Here is a 22155-nt window from a genome sequence, read left to right as displayed (position 1 = left end):
ATAACCTTATTTGGATATGAATTTGGTCAGCTCGACCAAAATCGAGCCAAACACAAAAAGGAATTGAATCGAAACTGACCATTTAATGAATCAACGGATCAACCTTATCTTAATCAAACCGAACTTGACCGAACCGAAATCATCCGAACCGAAATCAACCCGACCCAAATTCATCCGACCCGAAGTTATAAGGTTAAACCCGTTTTAAACCCGATCCAAATTTATCCGAACCGAAAGTGAACCGATCTGGAGTTGACCCGACCCATATCCGACCCGGACTCGATAAACCATGACCCGAATTTGACCCGACCCGAATTTGACCCGATCCGACCCGATCTGAGTTAAAAGGATAATTTTGATCCGAACATATCCGACCCGAGCAGACCCGACCCGAACAGACTCGACCCAAACTCCATCCGGTTATCCAAATTGACACCTCTAGTTGTGAGCACTGTACCAGCTGCCATTTAGACTGGTGGGTTGTCCTTTTTTATTATTCTTTTGTCCTTAGTGTTTTGTTACCGTTGAGCATCATTGTATATATAATGTAAGTTGCTTTGCAGAGCTCTCTGAATTAATGAGAATCAGTGCTTCCTTCTCTCTTCTATCAGATCTCTCTATGACCTTTGTCATCACATACCAACCAAACAAGAGTGAGTATGTAATTTCCTAGCAAGTTTTTTTTTTTGAAGAAAGGGCATATCAAATTAAGTTAGGGAGTTATGGCTATCATCAAGATAGCCTAAAATTACAGAACCTTAGTTTTCATCTCTAACTAAGTTAACAAAGTCTAGTTCAAGAGCTTTAGTACAAAAAATAGGTGGCATAGTGAGAGTACAAATTTGATTTATAATATTCAGCTCTTCTCTTGCTTTCTTAGCTAGGATGTCAGCTACATTGTTCTTGCCCCTTTCTCCATAAAATAGTTGTACCTCATTTTGCTCCTGCAGGTGCTGCATGCAATTAATCAAATATGGAGTTAAAGGAAGTTCTCTGTTATCAGTCAGTTCCTGCACAGCAAACTTGCAGTCAGATTCTAACTGGCAATTTTGCCATCCCCGATCCCTGATCCAGTGCAAAGCCAGGGAGATAGCCTGCACTTCTGCTTCCTTTGCTGAGGCAGTGAATCCTCTCCATTGGAACCCCTCTATCCATGATCTTGTGTGATCTCTGCACACACCTGAACAACCAGTTTCTTTGGACACAAGGGAGAAACCAGCATCAACATTTATCTTTAGAAAAGGTGGAGGAGGAGGAACCCAATGATGAGAAGGGGGCTTTGATCTAGAAGGGTGGATTGTAGAGTAGAACCACTCACTAGCAGCCCACAGACATTGAGTTTTAGATTTTTTAAGGGGGGTGTTAATTTGAGAGAAAAGCCAGCTGTTTCTTCTTTTTCAAATTATCCATAAGGAGAAGCGGAAGATGATATTCCATGGAATGAGGTTGACCGAAGGTTGATTTGATTTCAGATTTCTAAAAACCCAGGATTGCAGGGAGTCATGAGAAGTTTTTGGAAATAGTTGAGGGTAATCAAGTTGGTTCCAGAACTCTTGAGCTCTGCTGCACTCAAAAAACATGTGCTCTGCATTCTCAACAGAAGAAGGGCAGAAATTGCAGGTATTTCTTTGGCCAATTTTTCTCATGTGCAAGTTTGCTGCAGAGGGTAATCTATCCCATACAAGTTGCCATAAGAAGACCTTGATCTTGGGATATGTATTACTCTTCCATATTAGATTCCAATCCCAATCATCTGACCCTAACTTTGTATACTGAGTACACCTATCTTTGACAACCCAATCCCTTGCCTTGTCACTGCAAAACTTTCCTCTCCTACTCCAAGAAGTGAAGTTGTAATCACCCTGATCCTTGAAAGAGATGTTGTCTATTCTATTGAAAAGATCCTCAGGAAGGTAAAACATGATGGTTTCTTCTAACTCATTTTTTGAGTGGATAGGAATGTTGTTTAAAGTAAGGTTAGAGGCAGAAGAAGAGATAGGTCCTATGAGTTGACTTCTAATGGAATCAGCATGCAACCAATTGTCTTCCCAGAAGTTAATATTTTGACCATTCCCCACTTCCCAGAGCAAACTATGTTTAAACAGATCCCATCCTCTCCCCACAGCTCTCCATATATGTGAACCTTTCTTAAAGGAAGTTGGAACATTTTTATTCCTAACATATTTCTCAAACAAGATTTTCCCTGCCCAATTTGTTCTAGAATCAACCGTCCAATAAAGCCTAGCAAGACTGATTAGATTAAGCTCAGAATTAGACATTAAGCCCAAACCTCCCTTGCCCTTTTCTTGACAGATGTTTCTCCATGAAATCCAAGGAATTTTCCTAGCATGTAAAGACCCCCCCCCCCAAAAGAAATTTGAGCAGACAGAGTCAAGTTTGTTCAAAATGAATTTGGGAAGATTTAAACATGACATGGTGTACCTAGGAATAGCTAGCATGGTGGATTGAAGGAGAATTAGCTTCCCCCCCTTAGAGAGAGTCTTAGACTTCCAAGAAGACAATTTTTTGCCCAGTTTATCAATGATAGAGGAGAGGTGTCTTCTATTTGGTTTCTTTTCTGTGAGAGGGTAGCCCAGGTAAGTACCCAAGTCATTTGACCTCCTAACATTTAAAGTCTGCTCAAAGTCATCAATCATACTTAGGGAAGTATTTCTAGAAAAGAAGATTTGACTCTTTTCCTCATTTATTTTCTGACCAGAGAAGGAACAAAACTGGGTTAGAGTATCAACAACTGATTGCAGGGTTTTCTTATTAGCAGCACCAAACAGGAGCACATCATCAGCAAAGAGTAAATGAGAGATCTCAGTTGTACCACCTCTAAACCTAAAGGGTTTCCAAGTCTTGTCTCTGCATTTATCATGAATATTTCTAGACAAGTATTCTAAGCAAATGATGAAAATATAGGGAGATAATGGGTCACCTTGCCTAATTCCCCTTGAAGGGTTGAATTCCTCAGATAACTTTCCATTAATAAGAATGTGAGAAGAGACAGAAGAGATACAGGACATGATCAAAGAGATGGTGTTTTGGGAGAAGTTAAAGAAATGGAGACAGTCATTTATCAATCATTTCCTAGCAAGTTAACACATAAAAATTTGATTCCTATTTGATTCAAATAAACACTTGAAAGTTGAAAGTTCTAAAATTGCGTACAAAAGTATTCCAAAAATTATACTCGTACATAGTACAGAAGTAAATACATCTAGTCTAATTTCCAAAAATAAAAAAATAAAATAAAATTAAGAAGGTTGGTATATCTTGTACAATTGTGGTTCATAAACAGTATTGTACTCCGTGGTGTGAAATTGTAATTGACGGGACAAAAAAACAATTTTTTTTGCTCGATTATTCAGTTGTTATAATTTTCATTTTACTTATCTATTTAAAATTTATGTTATTGTTCATTCTGTTATAATGCATATTTCCATAATTCGATGATATCGATACTCCTTTACTCCTTAATTCCTTATGCATGTACTCTGCATCTGAGTAAAATTAGCTTGACATAAACTGATTAAATTCTATGAATCTATTAGAAGCGAAAGTTGGAAGAAATTACTACTTATTAATAAAATTGTCACCACTCATCAGTAGTATCACTGGTTTGAAAATGGAAAAGCAACTTTATAAACATGGAAAAGTCGAAGAAATTACAACTTACTGATAAAACTGTCACCATTCATCAATATCACTATTTACAAGTGTGAAGATGAAAAATCAACGTCAACATGGAAAAGTCGAAGCAATTACAGCTTGCTTGAAAGTGACTTTGTTGATTTAATAATTGAGATGTAAATTATATGAACCACTTATTGTAAGGATAATTGTTGAAATACATTTACTTGGATGGTCTTTAGTCTTTACTTTGGCTATCACTCTTCTCTTCTCCTTTTTCTCACACAAATTTCTGCAAATCAAATCAAAAATGGACGTTGGAACAATCCTTTCTGTTGCTCAAACTTTGTTAGCAGCGCTGGATTGTGATCAGCTCAAAGAGTTCTGCTCCATCGCCGGCTACAAGTCCAAACTCGATGAACTCCGTCGCACTGTCGCAAGAATCAAGGCCGTGCTCGAGGATGCTGAGGCCAAGCAAGAGTTGTCGCAACAAGAACAGCTCTATATTGAAGAACTCAAGGATGCTGTTTATGAAGCCGATGATCTCTTCGATGAGTTTGTCACTCTTGCTGAGCGCAAGCAGCTCACCCAGGGTATCAACGATCGTGTGCTTTCTGTTTTTACCAAGTTTGGTACTGCTTACAAAATGAGTCAGAAGGTTACGAAGATCAAAAATAAGTTGGATGCTATTGCTTATGATAAACGCTTCAGCTTGAGCATTGATCCTAAGCCTATTAAGAATCGAAGGCCTGAGACCTGTTCTTATGTGTATGAAGCTGATATCATTGGAAGAGAGCCTGATTTAGAGAAGATTGTTGGTGTGTTGCTTGATTCTAATGTTCAACAAAATGTATCTTTTCTTCCTATTGTGGGGATTGGTGGGTTGGGAAAAACAGCGCTTGCCCAACTTGTGTATAACGATGCAAGAGTCACAACTGCATTCTCATTGAAGTTGTGGACTTGTGTCGCTGATGAGAATCAGAAGCTGCTGGATGTGCCAGGGGTTCTTGATAAGATTCTAGCTTCGGCCAAAGGTGAAAAGAAGATGAATGAGGATTTTACCATGGATGTGTTGCAAAGCAAACTTCGAGAACAACTTGCTGGGAAAAAATACTTGCTTGTTTTGGATGATGTATGGACTGAAAATTATGAGCAATGGCAAAATCTGAAACAATATTTGATGGGAGGTCAGAAAGGAAGTTGGATTGTGGTTACAACACGCTCACATCAAACTGCAAAAATCATAGGAGACGGTCTAAAGCATGAATTAGAAGGCTTGTCAAAGGAAGATTCATTGTGTTTACTTAAAAATGTAGCATTTGGATCAGAACACTCAAACCCTCCCGAAGACTTGGTCAAAATTGGTGAAGATATTGTAGAGGAATGTGCTTTTGTCCCTCTTGCAATTAGAGTGGTGGGAAGTCTTCTCTTTGGCCAAGAAAAAAATACGTGGCTGAAAATTCAAAAGTTGGGATTAGCACAAATTAATAGAAGCGAAAATAGCATCATACCTACATTGAAGCTGAGTTACTATCAACTTGAATCCCCATTGAGAAGTTGTTTCTGTTATTGTGCAGTGTTTCCTAAAGATTATGTGATGCAGAAGAAAACATTGATAAGGCTTTGGATGGCACATGGCTACATCGTCTCATTGAATGATGTTCCTCAGAGTCCGGAAGATCTTGGTGAGGATTATTTCTCGATCCTATTGCGGAGATGTTTCTTGCAAGACGTGAAGAAAGACGAAGAGGGTAATATTAGATCATGTAAAATACATGATCTAATGCATGATCTTGCTCAACAAGTTGTGGGAAAGGAGATTTGCAGAGTGGAAACCATGAATGGGGATGTAGACAAAAAAGTTCGTCATCTCTCTCTTATTAGACCTACAAACAATTTCTCTTCTACTAATAATAAGAGCCAACTACGCTCATTTCTTCATGCTAAGCAGTCGCTTTCTTATGATACGATCGAGATGGATCAATTTTGTGTGGCTGCATTAGTAGGTAATTGGAAGTATTTAAGGGCATTGGACTTGTGTTGGTCAAGAATCAAGAGTTTGCCGGGCTCAATAGGTGATCTGATACACCTGAGGTATCTAAACCTCTCATGGATTAAAGGTTTAGAATTGCTCCCAAGATCTATTACAAAACTATACAATCTTCAGACTTTAAACTTAAGAGGTTGTGGAAGTTTGAAAGAATTGCCAAAAGATTTGAGTAAGTTGGTTAAGTTGAAGGTCTTGGATTTAGAAAGTTGTCATAAGCTGAGGTATATGCCAAAGGGGATGCGTAAGTTGAGTCGCCTTCACACTGTTAATTGGTTTGTGTTGGGAGACATGAGTTCAAGTAAGAACAACTTACTTGATGGGTTGGAAGATCTAAAAGCTCTAAGTAACCTGAAAGGTTCTCTTTATATCATGGTTCGATATATGAAGACAGGTTATGACATAAATGGTGGAAAGGAAGGTGGGCGCCTGGGGAGCAAGGGACATTTGGAAAAAGTAGTGTTTGATTTCAAGGAAAATAAAAGAAAGGAGTATGAAGAAACAGTGATGGAAGAGTTGCAGCCACATTCTAATCTCAAGACCTTTATTATGAAGAGATATCAAGGTGTGAGAATGCCAAGTTGGGCAAGGGACTTCCCTAATCTTGTAAAAATAAACTTTTATGATTGTCAGAAATTGCAGCATTGGGGACAATTACGACTTCCTCAATTGAAAATATTAAGGTTGGATAGTTGTCCAAAATTACAGTATTTGGGACAATTACGGCTTCCTCAATTGAAAATATTAGAGTTGCATGGTTGTCCAAACCTAACAGCTATATTGGAGTGTCCTGCATTGGAAGAGCTAAAATTATCTTCATTCAATGAAAGGTTGAAAATAATAGCAATATCAGGGGGAGAGGCCTCATCTTATGATTTTGGTCTCAATTTAAGGGATGTTGTAATCGACAATGTGGCATGGCTTAATTCGCTGCCAATGAACTCTTTTCATGACTGTGCGGAACTATACATACGTTATGACGAGAAGGTGGAAAGTTTGGGAGAAGCTATGGAGGTGTTTCGTGGCTGCTCAGCTTCCCTGAAAAAGTTGAAAATTTATGTTTGCGACAAATTGAAGAGTGTAGTACGTGGAGGTTTAGAGCATCTCTCTGCCTTGGAGGAGTTAGAAATTTGTGATTGCGATAATTTGAGTGAATCAGAAGAAGTAGAGAGAGTATCCTTTTGTCAATCCCTTCGCACATTGAGATTGGAAATGCTTAGAGAGATGGTAGAATTGCCGAATTGGATACAGTACTTGTCTGCCCTCCAAACCCTTGATATTTACTATTGCAAAAAAGTGGAATCAATGCCGAATTGGATGTCCAAACTCACCTCTCTTAGAAGACTTAGAGTCACCGGTGAATGTTCAGCACGGTTGAAAGAAAGATGCCAAGAATCAACCGGAGAGGACTGGCCCTACATTCAACACATTCCTTCCTTTGGATTATGGTGATTGTTAGCTCCACTGGTTTGATGATGATCAGGTGAAATATTCAAATTTTTCATCTCTGTTGTGAAATTAGTGTAACCAATCAAATAATTAGTGTATTTCTAGACTTAAGGATAGCATTACTCAGGGCCGTCTATTAGGGGGAGCACCTTGAGCGACGGCTCAATGCCCTTCTATTCGTGGGCCCCGACATGTTAGATTTTTTTTATTATTTTTTATTTCTATTTACAAAATAAAATGAATTTTTAAATACTAGATATATATGAGAAACATTTAGTTTATTTATTATCACTAATTATACCCATAATCATGCTAATAATCTTTAACTATGTCCGTAAGTTCGTTAAGTGATAATTGTAATATATTGCTTGACTTTTACGCTATTCAATATTCATATGCTTATATTACTTTGACAATATTTTTTATCAATATATAAAAAACATATATTGTCATGTAAAATAATTTTGGATTAATATATACTACGTATATAGTGTAATTTTTGCATTAACATGTGTGTTAGTGTTGCGATTATTATGAAATAAAAGGAGTATATTATTGCTCTCTAGTCTCTCCTCTCTCTTGGTTCGAATTTTGTAATGCCCGTCAATTTTTTTATTTAATTATCCAATTATAAGGGGTAAAATAATTTATTGCTGAATTACGTATAAAATACACTTTGTAGATTAGGGTCGGGGCCTCTATTCAAGTTTTTGCTCCGGGCCCCAAAAATGTCTAAAACGGCAATGGCATTACTTTGTTAGTCTGTGAATGATAAAGAACCATTAATTCATGTTTCCTGTGATTTTCACAATCCTTTTTGCACACCACCTATTTGATGTATTGATGCTCTGGTTTCTCTCATGAAGTAAATGGTTTCCAGGAATCTTGTACTTATATCTCAATCAAGGACCCTGACTCGCTATTTTCTTGAAGACGGAGTTGCTACATTCTCCCATCAGAAAATTATATTAATACACTACTATCCAAATGTTGGTGCAATCTTTTCATTTTTCTTCTTTTCCGGGTAGATAGTAATATTGTATGAGATTATGTCATTAAGTTTTTCTGATGCACTCTTATGTGATTATGAAACAGTTGAGATGCTGATGAATTTACTTTATAATTCTTCATACTAATGAAGTCATTTTAATAATTTGCTTGCTGTTATCATTCTTACAACCTGAAGGTCCATGGGGTTCGTTTTGTTTCTGAACCAGTAGACCTCACACGTACTGTTTCTGAAAAAGACTCATATTGGATATATGCAGCTATGTTGTGTAATGTTTACATTATTAGATTATTTGAATCCACTAGTGAAATCGAATCTCTGCCAGCTTTATTAGGCTGTTGGTGTTGGTCAGAGGCATCAGTCCTGCCTATCGTGTTTTTATTTTTAAAATTTTTATTTTGATGAGAAGCACATTGCACTTATAGTTTACTCATAATACTGACAGTGAGAGGTAATAAGCAACAATCCCTCCAAGTCTCAGAGATTTGAACTCTTGTGAGGTTTCTTAAAAACACCTACATAGTATGAGCAGCTTCTTAAAGATGAAGTCAGGAGAAAATACTCAAACAAACAGTATAAGGATCGTAAGGAGAAAACTACATGACACTAGTACGCTACAACAAAGCATCCACAAACATTAACAAATGCTTCAGTACAGTGAGGCTTCTAGCCTTGCTTCTTATAATTTTCAACATTAGACATGTTAATAACCTTATAATCATCAATAACTGAATCATACCCAAGTCCACGCATTGTAATGTTATTTTTAAGAGCAAAAGGTGAGATAGGCAACTCCTTCATGGCTGTCGTAGTGGATTTACTAATAACCACGTCTTAAATGGTTCATCATGCAGCAATATCAACCTATCACAAGAGGCAACATTACTCCTTTCGGTCTGAATATAAATGCGATCACTGAGATTAAGCTTGCTAGCAAAAACAGTGATTTCTTCACTCCTGTAGAGGGCATTTTTAAAATGGACAGAATAGAAAGATGAAGCAGAGTCATTGGAAACAAAGAGGAGTGATTCTTGTGTTGTTGGGATATGTTTGATTCGATTTAGGCGGGTTTTGATGAAATGGGGTTGTGAAAGAAGAGACTTCCATGGCTTCGACACACACGGGGATCTCCCGATTGATTTTGAAGGTAGCCGGGAGAGTATGTTGACAATGATGTCTTGTGGAAGCACCTCCATGTATGCTGGTTATTTGAACTTTTTTGAATGACAATCAGAGGCTTCAAAGGATTCAATTATAATCAAAGAAGATTAATTAGAGCATTTAATGGATTGCACCTGATATCAATTCCTGGTGCTGATAAAACACTTAAAATACAAGCTGAATACTTTCACTGAAGCCTTTTACATTCCTGGCTTCCTGCTATGTTCCAAGATTCAAGTTCTCCCAAGTGCAACTGTCCGTCCAACTGCAAGAGAGGACTGTCTTTTCTTCACATCGCATGGTAATCCGTATTAATCCGTATTAATTTTACAAGACAAATAAATAAATAAATAATAAGTACGAGTAAAAGTATTTAAATATTTTTAGGTGGTTACTCGTATCAAATTGCTGAAATTTGGCCTATTTACTAAATTAATGTAGTAAAAATAATCATTAATTTGCTAACCTCGATTCATTGTGAGAATAAAATTTGCATGTCGTGTCCCCCTAGTTTATTTAATAAAACAAATTCATAACGTATGGTATTAGTTGCTATTCAAAAAACGTATGTACTAGTTCAAAATCAAAAAGGTATGGCCTGTGTTGCAAGCTCGCTACAAATATAAAGTAAAACATACTCTTAATTCAAACCCAAATAATATAGGTTGTTATTTTGGCCAGATGCACCATCTAATTTACAAGTCCTAATACTCCGTATTCTTTTACCCTTAATTGTGCCCTTTTCATCTTATAATTGTATATCTTTATCGGTTTATGTTAATGTCACAGCTTGTAAGGAAAGGGAAATGTTAATTGACAGAGTTATCACATGTAAAGAGAAACAGTTGCCAACTTACTATGAAAAGATGAGCAAAAGACCAAAAGTTCAGATTATTCGTGTAAATTTTTCATTTAAATTAAGATTAAAGAATTCTTCAAGCTTCCAAATGTTGGACTAATCATTGAGAAGTTAAATCATGTGGGAAGTTATCCCATTAACTACACAAACCATCATGTTAATTAAGCACTCTACTGAGATACAAATTGCCCACTACAAAGGACCTATAATTACCGCAATTGGACTGATTGGAGGCTGATAAATTACTGCTACAAGTCCGCTTCAAAGTTCAAACCCTACAGATGCTCTCTATCTGCATTAAGATTACGTCTACACTAGCATACAAGGCATGATACAAATGGAGTTAAAATTTGGAGTCAGCGGTTCATTTACCCTTTCCTCTGCCTCTTCGTGTGTAACCTCTCGACTTTCTCTCCTTTTGTGTGTCCTTGACTTTGGATGCTGGGCTATCTCCTGCGACCGGCTGGCTAAAATTTTGTGACAGTTCCTCCTGTTGCATGCTAGAGCTGTTTTGGGAACCATTAACCACAGCGTCAGCTGGTATGTCAATAACTGGCTCCTCTTGAGGGTTTAAGTTATCTTCCATATGAATATCACGTTCTGCTTGGCTTGAATCAACCAACTTCCCGTTCTCTCCTTCAGATGGCCTTGCCTCATCAGCAGTGTCCTGTGCTTGATCCAAACTGCCCAAAAGATGAGGTATGGATATGATAAGGTTTTCTTTCCATTATAATTCTTTTTTTAACATAGATAAGTTTTTCTCAAGAAAGTGTACAAGTTACGCCAATATGATAAGGTTTTCTTTCCATTATAATTCTTTTTTGAACATAGATTAGTTTTTCTCAAAAAAAGTGTACAAGTTACGCCTGACTCACCCAGATGCAGAACACCCATAGCCATTTTCTGCTGTTGTGTCCTTCAAAAGCTTCACTTCATCATTATCATTCTGCGTCAACTCTAACACATGTAGCATAGCATAAAAGTTAGCTGACGACAGACAGATTATCAATATTCTTCTACATTAACAGGCAAGGTGGACTGCTGTCCAAAAGGGAGAGGGGGGAAAGGTAGTTTGAATCATGGAAGCAGCTTCTAAAAGCTAACATCCTTTGCACAACAATATACGAGTTCCAAATTATAGTCAACAAAGCTTTTATACCACAAAATATGCCAATACTTTAATCCTTACACAAAATCTCAGATGAAGCAGTTCTATTCCTCTTTTCCTTCAAAAATAAGACACTTGCTCCACATTTTTTTTATCAAACCAACAATGGAAAAAGAAAAAGGCTGACTTCCCATCATGTATTTTCTTGCTGTTCATCCAACATTATGTGTATACAACTGAGTATTAAGTAATGCACTTTGAGAACAAAAGTATTACCAGCAGCTTCCTGGGACTTTTGGTGCTCCACAGATTGAATAGCCTCCCCCTCCTTCAGGACACAATTTTTAAGAAAATCAAAATATATACATAGAAACCCAAAAACTGCCCTCAATGACACATGAAAGACCCCCACCCCTTATCTGACCCAAAAATAAGTACAATTATTAATTTATTATTTATTTGTTTTACTGGTATAAAAGAAAAAGTCACACAGATGTATCAAGTACAAACCTGGCTGACTCTGTAAAGAGTACTTGTTTCATTTTCTGGCTTATCATGCGTAGACTCCGCAGGGCCTGAAAATAGAGTCAAAATTAAATTAAAGATTAAAAGGTCCTTTTGAAAGCAGAGTAACCAAATAGCTTAGCTTAAAATCAGTCCACATTTATCATTTAGCTCAAAATGTAAAATTCCATTAGGGTCACAATAATATATTCACATCACTATACATTTAATACCATAGTAAATGCTTCGGTTAAACTACATGCCAGCGAGTATAAGATATACAACTGACCTGCTCCTTCCTCAACTTCTTTATTCAATACTGAATCTTGAGGCAGATTACTTTCAGAAGAAAACAGAATGGTCTTTGTCAGTGGTGCAGAAGCTAATAACTCTTCTGTAGCTTTTGAGCGCACTCTTCGAATTTCCTCCAATAAATTCCAAGAACCAGATGTAAAAGAACTCTTTTTCATCTGCAGGAACATGATGTTCCAAAAAAATTAACAAGAGGAAAAACTATAATACTTCAAGCACATGTTAAAGATAACAGAAATAGGAAGCAATAATGATCAGTAATTCAGTAGCAACACACAAACACACAAAAAAAAAAAAAAAAAAAAAAAAAAAAAAAAAAAAAGAAAACAACAATCATATAAAACCTCCAAACAACATTGCAAGACTGCATCACATGACACATGATGGGAAGTTCAAACTGAAGTACTTCAAAATTGGAACAATGGGGCAAATGTCACTTGCCAAGCATTATAAGATACAAGGCATCAAATTTTATGAGGCCAGTGGCAATAACCTCCAATACCGTCCTCAAAGAAGAAGAAGAAAAAAATAAAGGAAAAAAAAGATAATGCTGTCTCTCCTGATTCACATTAAGCATAGCACACTAGGGATATAAAATACTTCATACATTTTGTTCACCCAGCCAGAATCCATATGTATAAATCTAAAACACAAAACGGCAATCACTTGAGAGAGTAACCAGCAAGCAAAAATGTTCTTAGCAAAACAATAATAAACCTTCAGCATAAAAAAACGAAAATAACACCGCCACAAAAAGAAACATCACCCAAAGGTAAACATAACAACTCATTCTATCTCTTCAAGCAAAAAAAGTCACTCCTAAAGTAGGAGAAATTCAAGGAAACACAATTATACAAAATATTTTGAATATATGATTGTCGAAGTACCAATAAAAAGTAACTGGATGGTGAGTTACTTTGAAGGAGCAGGATAAGTTAACAAAAATCTAATATAATACCTCAGAGCTGCGTAAGGTTGACATCGGTGTTTCTTCCTTGAAATGTAGCATGCCCAACGGTGATGAAGATCCAGCCTCAGCTTGCTTCAAAGTCGGAGATGCCCAGGCAGGACGATTCTGCATATATGATCTTGCCATATCCACAGGGGAGCCCTTCTCACTTCTGGAGATCTAGTTCAATGAAAAAAAATTGATAGCATGTTACCCGTGAATGGCATATACATAGCCGGTATAAAAATTCAAAATAACAAGCCTGAACACAAGTTGATGTGTGCTCATATAGATAGCCGATATAGTAATTACTAATACATATTACATAAGACAACATTTTGTCTAAGTAACATGTTATAAAGCAATCCTCCAGACATCACAGCACTTCCCACCCTTGAAAGCATCAAAATAGAACAGTTATACCAAAATACCTATGCCTGCATATCAGCCAGTGACTCAGAACCTGATAGCAACCAAAGTTATGGACACTCATGAACATATACAGCACAAGCAAGGTTGTAAAAAGTAATCATAAACACACGCAGGACAAAGACGAGTATATCCAGATTTTAAAAAACAATTAATCAACACACAAAAGCTGAACATCCAGGCAACCTTGTTAAATTTTGATAACATATCAACGTAAAGACATTGACAAGATTTGTAAGAAAAGTTACTGACTTGGAATGGTGACGCCACATTTGCCGAATCAAGCTCCATCTCAAACTTTTTCTTTGAGCCTGATCTTTTCTCCTGCAGCCATTTCCTGGCTTCCATAATTGCTGAGGTTCGCATATTTGGAGTAGTTTCGCCTAGAGGACATAAAACAGGAAAAAAAAAAACAGTTCTATCAGGCAATTACATAGCCATTGCTGTCAATATCAGGATCAAAATCTTGCAAAGCAGTTTACCAAAAGTTCCATTGCTGTCCACTATACGAGACCTGACAAGTTTTATCAATTCATTTGCTTCTTTCCTGGCCAGAGAAAACATCAACTGACATGAACATACAACTCCAAATTGAACATGTTAAGTAAACTAATAAAAAAGATATGAAGTCAACCATATCTGCTGACTGCTGTAAATGCCAGACAGCAAAATGGGAAATAGTTGATTCAGTTAATTGTTGCCCTAAGGCCAATGTCCAGTACCAATTATGTATATGATATCCTTAAGTATGCTTATAAAGTAATTGCATTGCTATTTTGAGATAAACTATTCTTAAGCTTGCTAAGATAGTTAGTATAGTCATACAAATTCAAATGTTAGACATCATACATCTAATAAAGGCAGTGAGCGAATAAAATGTAAATAGAAGAATAATGAAAGAACAGGGAACTGTCAAGCCATATTAATCCAGTAGAGAAGCATTTACAATCCCCCTATGGCCTAAAGAGAAATCGCCATTTTTAAAGCCTCAAAATATATTGTATGTAATAGACTAGCAATCTGATTTGTGTAATTATATAATTAAGCAGAAATTTAAGGCTGAAAGCTTGAAATTATATTAAACTTGCTGATGGTTTCTTACAAAAGGTAGTAGGTTAGCTTATAAATCTCAAATAAGCCTCTTTCTCCTTTCTCCCTTCACTCTATTTATACTAAGGCTAAAGACTATTAATCTAATAATACTAGACTAGTAGACTTCCCAATTTGCCCCTCCTAAAGTTAGTCTATTACATCATAGGGAAGGCATTTTCCAACACTAGTCAAATTTGTATTAAAAAATTATCAGCATTCAGTGGCATGTAACAATGCAGAGAACAGACTAACCCATGATCCATTCATCCACCATTAATGTTGACCCTTACATCTGTATATGCCCTTAAGCATAAGTATAGTGTATAGTCTAGCTGTAGGCTCCTATGTTGTCAACTCTAATTTATTGAGTATGGCCCTGATACATAGGAATCAGTTATTTTATAGGCATACATGAATATGAGTCAATGAAATGACTTTTTAAAAAGCAACAATCAAATCATACTGTCTATAGTCACACATAAACCACATTCAATTCATGAATGACTTTAATGCCATAAGTAATAAATCATTATCTACTAAACAACTAATATTAATATGTATTGTAGAATGAAAGGGAGGGGAAGAGGGGATAAACAAAGAGTAAACAAAAACGAAGGTTAGGGGAGGGGAGATGTTAACTTGCATATTTCTTCCAAATCTTTCATTGGAATGTTTTGGTTTATTAAAAAGGAAGGAAAATGATCCCTTCCAATTTTGCACCCTTCCCACCCCCCAAATCATACCCAAAGGTCCGAACAAGAAAAGATGAATTCCTCACTTTTCTTCCCTCCCTTTCCCTTAAAATTATCCTTATCCAAACACATTGTATATGCGGACCAAGAAGCTTCAAATAGAAAAATAAGCAGAATTCTGCAAATATTTAGTACCTTGAATATGTCTCTTCAGTCACCAATTGTTCAATTGCACGCTTATTATCACTCTTGCTGGATGGAGACAACACCTTAGAAATGAAATACAATGCGTCAGCTCTCATCTTAGCCTAAATTTTATTACCGCTAGAGGTTGCAAATATTCATGAAAGGTAACAAGAGGCAAATTATGGACAGTAGAATACACCCATTCAAGTCCCAAATGCACACTATAGCTCTAAGTAAGCAAAGTACCAACCCTTATTAGCTTGAAGCAACCTAAATTTGATTGCTAACTGTTGTGCCAAAACCTCAGCCAGATTATATGTAACCCCCCCCCCCCCAAAAAAAAAAAAAAGATACACACACACACACGCAAACCTAATAAAAGCATGGGCATGAAACTTAAACCGCCATAAGGATATATACAACATTAAAGCACGTGCGCGCATGCACACACGGTGTCAATTTACAAACCTAATAAAACACGGGAAATAAAACTCAAACCACCTTAAGGATACATACAAAATAAGCTCTAGAGCTTAATCTAAATAAAGGCTAGAACTGCACAACCATCCTTCATAGATTATAAAAATAGAAAGATTACCTTCAACTGTGAATGATATGAAACAGCTTACATATTCATAGAGCTATATATAATTACTAAAACAGATTAAATAAGGCTTATGACTTGCGAAAAACAAGGAATTAATTAGAATCTAACCTTATCTAGTCCATCATCCTCTTGAAATGAGATGTCGTTCCCAATCTTTTCCTCCTCGTCATCATTATCTGAAGTCAAACAAACCCCATGCTTTTGATTGCAGATAGATACAAAGAAAAACAATCCACTCCACAAACTTCAAAATGTAATCACACTACTTAGCACTAGTTAATGCAGAGAATAAGAAAAGTAGCCCCCACAATGATAGCTGCAGCAATGATGAAGACTGATGTACATAACAGTGTATATATGTTTTTTTTACTTATGCTAAGATAACCTGGCATGCTTGGACAGTAAAAAAAAAAATGAATATCATGGCTCCAAATTAACAAAACTGAAAGCCAAAATCATTAAGAAGAATCAAAATGTGACAAACCATCAACTTGTGGAAGCATCAGGAAAAACAAATCAATGCATCTTTAATAGTAAAAGCACATGTTTGCACCAATTTAACAATATACAAGAAACTTTAACCAAACAAATAAAGGTCATTGTTTAAAATAAATAAATAACACTCTCTCTGTTATATTTTGTTTGTCCCATTTGTAATCTTGGAAGATTATGATGCAAATAGAATCTTATACTTAAATGTCTTTTCTATTCTTCAAAAATAGTCAATTTGGATCTTGTTAGATTCGTTTCAATTTTTAGTTTTCAAATATGTAAATTTTAATTAACTTTTTGTATTAGCTACAATATTGCATTGAAAATTGTGCAAAAAGCAAACATCAAAAAATAGAGGGAGTAACTATAACAGTAATATATAGATTTGTCAAGTGTAGAATGAAGGATACATTCAGGCATTGTTTGACAAATGAATTCAGCCAACTGTAATGTTGGTTTCTGGGAATTAATTAAGTGACATAATCATAGATTAATAAAAACAGATAGATAAATGAATAAATAAATAAATAACTTGAACAATCACTAGAATAGCCTACTCGTCAGGTTTTCTAGCCAAAAATGGTTTCTCATTTCACATTGTACCCGCAAACTGTGACCAATCCTTTATCATATCATATTTAATTATAAAACCCTGTAAAGGTATATGTCTCACATTCACATCAACTCACGCGAAATGTGATCTATGGCACTTGGTGGAGTGACTATCTAATGGAGTGACTATCTAAAGCACTGGAGCACAACAACCTTGGCTACACATTACATCTTCAAGCATTGACAGCTTAAGAACCTAATACTCTTATATACTGTGATAGAAAACAAAAGCAAAAGTCCCCCCTCCTTCCGGTCTACAATGACAGAGGATCAAATCTGCATCCCTCCCCCCTTTCATAAAGGCACCTACTTCTAATCATACACTGTACACTGCATCTTTGTGCAACTCTAATCAGTAGTCTTCCAGAAATAAACCTGGCTATGAGACAAATTGAAAACTAGCACAGCCCTTGCTTCTTCATATTAACTTGCCAAGAGCAACCATTCTACTTCTAACTCTGATAATCACATATTTGAGTAACACTTTTCTCCAAAAGGGGAAATTTCAGCTTATAAATTTTTATGCTTTTTCTCAAACATCAATTCAATCCTTAAACAAAAATGAAAAACACTTCGCACTTCATCAGCTAGATTCCATTGACAATCCAAAACACTATTCTGTTATTCAAGATATATTAATCTTATGCACTGTTTTCTCTTTCACTTCAACTCTAATGCATCAAAAGGATGATAATTTCCACTATCCATTTCTTATTGCACATGACTTCAAGCTTTGAGAGCATGAGCTCCAAAAAGGCCATGTTCAAAATCCCCAACACCACGGAAAACCAACCACTCATCTCTAGAGCCAGGCAACTCCTTTCACAAATGTCATCACACCAATCCTAACCATAACAAAGTGACTAACTTGATTCAATTTACGCCGTGAGGCATTCGTCACACCCCCGATCACCAAACCAATACTACCATATACTTTACCAATAAGACTCCATAAAAAGCCAACCAAATGTAGAAATTTAAAAATTCATGAAATATAGAAATTACATGCAAAGTTTCCTCTTTGCATAACATTCAAGCAATAATCCAACACATTCAGAAACCCGAATCCGAATACCCCTCCACCCAATCAAAATACCCCTACATTACAAATTTACACAATCTCAAACAGCTTTTCAGATGCATAATCTTCAACAAATTTCATCAAAATCAAACTACACAAACATAAAACCAATCAAACCATCAATCATTCTTTCAATACCTCCATTTCCCCATCCTCAAACCTCAAACAATCACCAACAACACAAAAACAAAAAATCCAAAAAAAAAAACCTCAAAATCCAACAAAATCAAAATTACCAGAAGAATTTTCATCAGAGGAAGAAGACGACGACGAATAATCACTCGCGAAAAACGAAAGAATCTTTCCAGCACCAGAAGCAATGACTTTTGCAGGATATATCAAACCAGAAAGCCAATTAGGGTTTTCAGGGTCGTCGGAAGGCGGAGGAGGTGGAGATGGTCGAGAATACGGAGTGCTACGAACTAGCCGGTTTTTCACTATCTTTCCACCGACGCCGCCGTCGCCGGCGGTTCGCCGGGAAGAGGTGGTCGCCATTTTTGGGAGGAGAGAGAAAGTTGAACAACGACAACGAACTGTGGAATGCAACGGTTTTTGGTTTTCGGATGAGAGAGAAAAAGAGGAGTTCAGATTTAATTTTATTTTTTTATTTAAATTTTATTTTTTTAATGTTTGTTTTTATTTAACTGTTTTTTTATGTTTTTTATTTTTATTTATTGGAATTGGAAAGTGGGGGTGTTTGGTGTAGTGTAGCCGTTGGTGAGCGTGTGGTTTGAAGTGGATTTAGGGCTTTTTGTTTTTTTTTTTTTATGTGAGGAGAGGGGTATTTTTGTAATTTGGATCGTTTGGTGGTAGTGAAGGAGAGGTATGGAGCAAATTTTGGAATCTATTATGCAGTAACTATTTACTCGTACTAAGGCTTGTTTGATTCACCTTAATTTTGCTGAATTGAAATTATTTTTACTGAACTGAACTTATTTTTACTGAACTGAACTTAATTTTACTGAACTAAAATTATTTTTACTGAACTTAAATTAATTTTTTACTGAACTGAAATTATTTTTTACTGATTTTCTATTATAATTCTTCTTTGAGAAAATTGAATTTTACTGAACTGAACTTATTTTTACTAAACTTAAATTATTTTTACTGAACTGAAATTAATTTTACTGAACTGAACTTATTTTTACTGAACTGAAATTATTTTTACTTAATATTATTTTTTTAAGGTGAAGAGAACAGGGCCTAAAACAAAATATACTGACATGACACTTGTCGACTTCTTGTGAAAAAAATTTCCGCCTAAACTATTTTTGACACTATAATTTTTTTTCTTTATTTTTTTCCTCCTAATTAAGTTCTAAAACTAAACAAACACTTTGTCAAAAAAAAAAAAAAAAAAAAAAACTAAACAAACACAATATTTCTTTCAAAATTAATTAATGACATTATTATCACGCCTTTTTCAAATACAGAATATTGACAACTATTTTAAACAAATAATATCTGCTAGATTAGGCTCGTGCGATGCACGAGTTTAACAATAATTTATGATTTTAACAATATCTTTTGGCTTATTTGTGTGTAATATGTACGTAGTAGAAATAATTTAAGAAAAATCTAATAAATTGATAAATTAATAGTTTGCTTTAATTCTCCAATGAAAATTGCATAATTAGTCAATTCAAATATAAAATCTATTAGAAAAACATATAATTAATTTAGCATTTTCAAATTTTTATTTATGTTGATAAAAAAATTAATGATGTCATTATTATTAGTTTTGGAGGGAAAATTTTTTACAAGAAGTTGACATGTGGAAAGTAATGACATCAGCGGTAATTACTTTAGTTATATTTATAGATAGATTTATAGAATTAAGTCGTGCAACGCACGGGATTAAACTAGTCCGCTTATATGTTCCACTTTCATGAGATTGAGGTGTTGGAATAACGTTACTGTTAATCACCCTTTTTTTTTTTACGCAAACTGTTAATCACCTTAAAGTAGACTAGTCGGGTCGAATTCGAATTAGATTTGGGTAGTGTTAAGAAAAACCATCTCAAGTATTATAAAACCATATAATCATTGTAAAATATGATGATAGATCCAATCGGGTCGAGTTCAGGTCATTTGGATTATCACTTAGTAAATTAATATCAAATTCAAATTGGATCAAGTTAACGGATCAAGTCAGGGATTGATAGATCTACCTCAAAGATATTAAAAGACATTAGATAATTTTATGAGGAACTACCCCATTAATGTTTTGTTTGTGTACTCGGGTTTTATGTAAAAATTAAACTTTATCTATCAATTTTTAACTGAATTCGTCCAATTTTACGTTTGTGGATCCCATAATTACTTTTCCCCAGCCAATTATCTTCGTCCTTCCCAACTACTTCCCTTATCTTTCGTTGGATTTCCCTCCATTTTTCTTTCACTCTCTTTAGATTAACCTAATCTAATCTTATTCCTCCATATTTCTCCACTGTTTTAGTAAATTAAACATGTTAAATGCCGCCTTTTTCTCTTAAATGTTATCTTTTTCCTACTTATCTTCTTGATTTGTTTGGTAAGTCCATGTTAGTGACTCAAAGTAATACCATAGACAAATTAGTGTAGTAATTGATATGAATTGTGACCTTTTCATTCAATTGAAGTCATAAACCCAAAACCCAAAAAATGCAAAACCCCTTATCTTATTTTAAATCATAAACACTAGAAATGTAAGTCTTCTCACTCAATTAAAGCCATAAACCCTAAATTGATTTCCTAATTATGATAATTGAAGTAAATTTAAACCATGCTATTCAAAAAAAAAAAAAAAAAAAAAAAGTAAATTAAAACCACTAAATTGATTACATTGCCAACGAATTACAACAATAACTTAAAAAAAAAAAAAAAAAAAAAAAAAAAAAAAAAAAAAAAAAAAAAAAAAACATTACGAGTGTTAAATAGGTGAGAAAGGAGTTAATTGGGTGAAAGATTTAACTATGGGCCCAACAAACGAAAAAAAAAATGATAGAAACTATTAAAGAATAATCTTATACTAGATTAAACCCCGTGCAATGCACGGGTGTTAAATAATCTAATGACAATAAATTTTACCAAAAATAATGGATATAAATATCATAAATGGACTTAGTAGTAAAAAGTATGAAATATTGTGAAAGAAATTAATTAAACATGTAATAGTTATAATGGGCAGTTTGATATTTAAGGACATTTATTTTAGATTTTATACAAACTAAAAGTCATAATTTAATTACAATAAGTTTTTTTTTAGTAAGTGGTTTTGGAGGGAAAACTTTTTATAATATTTTGCCAAGTGTTCTCTGGTTTTGCCTTTAGTATAATGTAATTGATGATTAAGTTTTTACATCTTAGGGGTAGTTGTTTATGGAAAAAAAAATGGAGTATTTGTTCACAAAACATGTGATTTATTATGTTATAATTCCTAACAAAATTTCGTATATTTAACTTTGATTTATTTCACATGGGGTTTCTATATGAATTTCGTCTACATCTCAATTGAATTAGATTAAGATTTACCTTGTAATCACAACTCATTAAAAGCCTTTTGTAGAAAGTTATTTTTAATACTGACATAGAAGAGGAATGTGATGAAGAAATTAAAACTTATCCTTAAAGATTGGGTTTTTAACAAATTTGAGCCTTATTATTTTTCAAATTTGATTTATATCAAATACTTTTTTACTTCTATTTCAGATGTATGGTTTTTAATTAATTAATTAATTAATTAATTGCGCCCCTTTTTTCTTTTTCTCTCTTCTCTCTCTTCTCTCTCCTAGGATTTTAGTTTTCTTAGTCGTTTAGGCCGGAAATAGTTTAATTTATTCGGAAATTAGACAATTACCGACCCTTTTTCTTTAATTTAATTTAGTTTTATTTTGCTTTACGTTTTGTTTTGTCTTGTTCTCTCCATCCTATCTGTGAGAGTCTGTCCCA

General features: G+C 34.9%; 2 protein-coding genes across 3 annotated transcripts; one reads left to right on the top strand and one right to left on the bottom strand.

The window, feature by feature from the left end:
• The first annotated feature begins 3880 nt into the window (after positions 1–3880).
• Positions 3881–8373, top strand: LOC145642021 (putative disease resistance protein RGA1). 2 transcript variants are annotated; one of them, XM_081693079.1, is made up of 2 exons: positions 3881–7166; positions 8013–8373. In XM_081693079.1, the coding sequence occupies exon 1, from the start codon at positions 3947–3949 to the stop codon at positions 7133–7135; it is 3189 nt and encodes a 1062-aa protein (XP_081549205.1). In that variant the 5' UTR covers positions 3881–3946; the 3' UTR covers positions 7136–7166; positions 8013–8373. The 2 variants fall into 2 exon arrangements, with proteins under 2 accessions (XP_081549205.1, XP_081549204.1); XM_081693078.1 differs by having other exon boundaries at positions 7999–8373.
• Positions 8374–10193: 1820 nt separating this feature from the next.
• LOC145642020 (protein KAKU4-like) lies at positions 10194–18805 on the bottom strand. The gene is made up of 11 exons (XM_081693077.1): positions 18462–18805; positions 16149–16216; positions 15443–15516; positions 13946–14010; positions 13716–13846; positions 13044–13214; positions 12063–12243; positions 11780–11844; positions 11546–11597; positions 11037–11118; positions 10194–10844 (listed from the first exon to the last, which is right to left on the bottom strand). The coding sequence occupies exons 1-11, from the start codon at positions 18718–18720 to the stop codon at positions 10526–10528; spliced, it is 1467 nt and encodes a 488-aa protein (XP_081549203.1). The 5' UTR covers positions 18721–18805; the 3' UTR covers positions 10194–10525.
• Between the last annotated feature and the right edge of the window lie 3350 nt (positions 18806–22155).

This window comes from Chenopodium album, chromosome 8 (genome assembly GCF_948465745.1).
Source record: "Chenopodium album chromosome 8, dcCheAlbu1.1, whole genome shotgun sequence".
Lineage (NCBI taxonomy): Eukaryota > Viridiplantae > Streptophyta > Magnoliopsida > Caryophyllales > Amaranthaceae > Chenopodium > Chenopodium album.
Note: the sequence above shows the minus strand (reverse complement) of the source record. Positions and strands in the feature narration are given on the sequence as shown.

Excerpts from the sequence above, each read along its gene's own strand:
- LOC145642021 (XM_081693079.1), top strand. The coding sequence starts at position 3,947 with ATGGACGTTGGAACAATCCTTTCTGTTGCTCAAACTTTGTTAGCAGCG.
- LOC145642020 (XM_081693077.1), bottom strand. The coding sequence starts at position 18,720 with ATGGCGACCACCTCTTCCCGGCGAACCGCCGGCGACGGCGGCGTCGGT. Across the intron at positions 15,517-16,148 it reads AGGATGATGGACTAGATAAG|GTGTTGTCTCCATCCAGCAA; the intron begins GTTAGATTCTAA and ends TTCATTTCTAAG. Across the intron at positions 11,119-11,545 it reads AAAGTCCCAGGAAGCTGCTG|AGTTGACGCAGAATGATAAT; the intron begins GTAATACTTTTG and ends TACATGTGTTAG.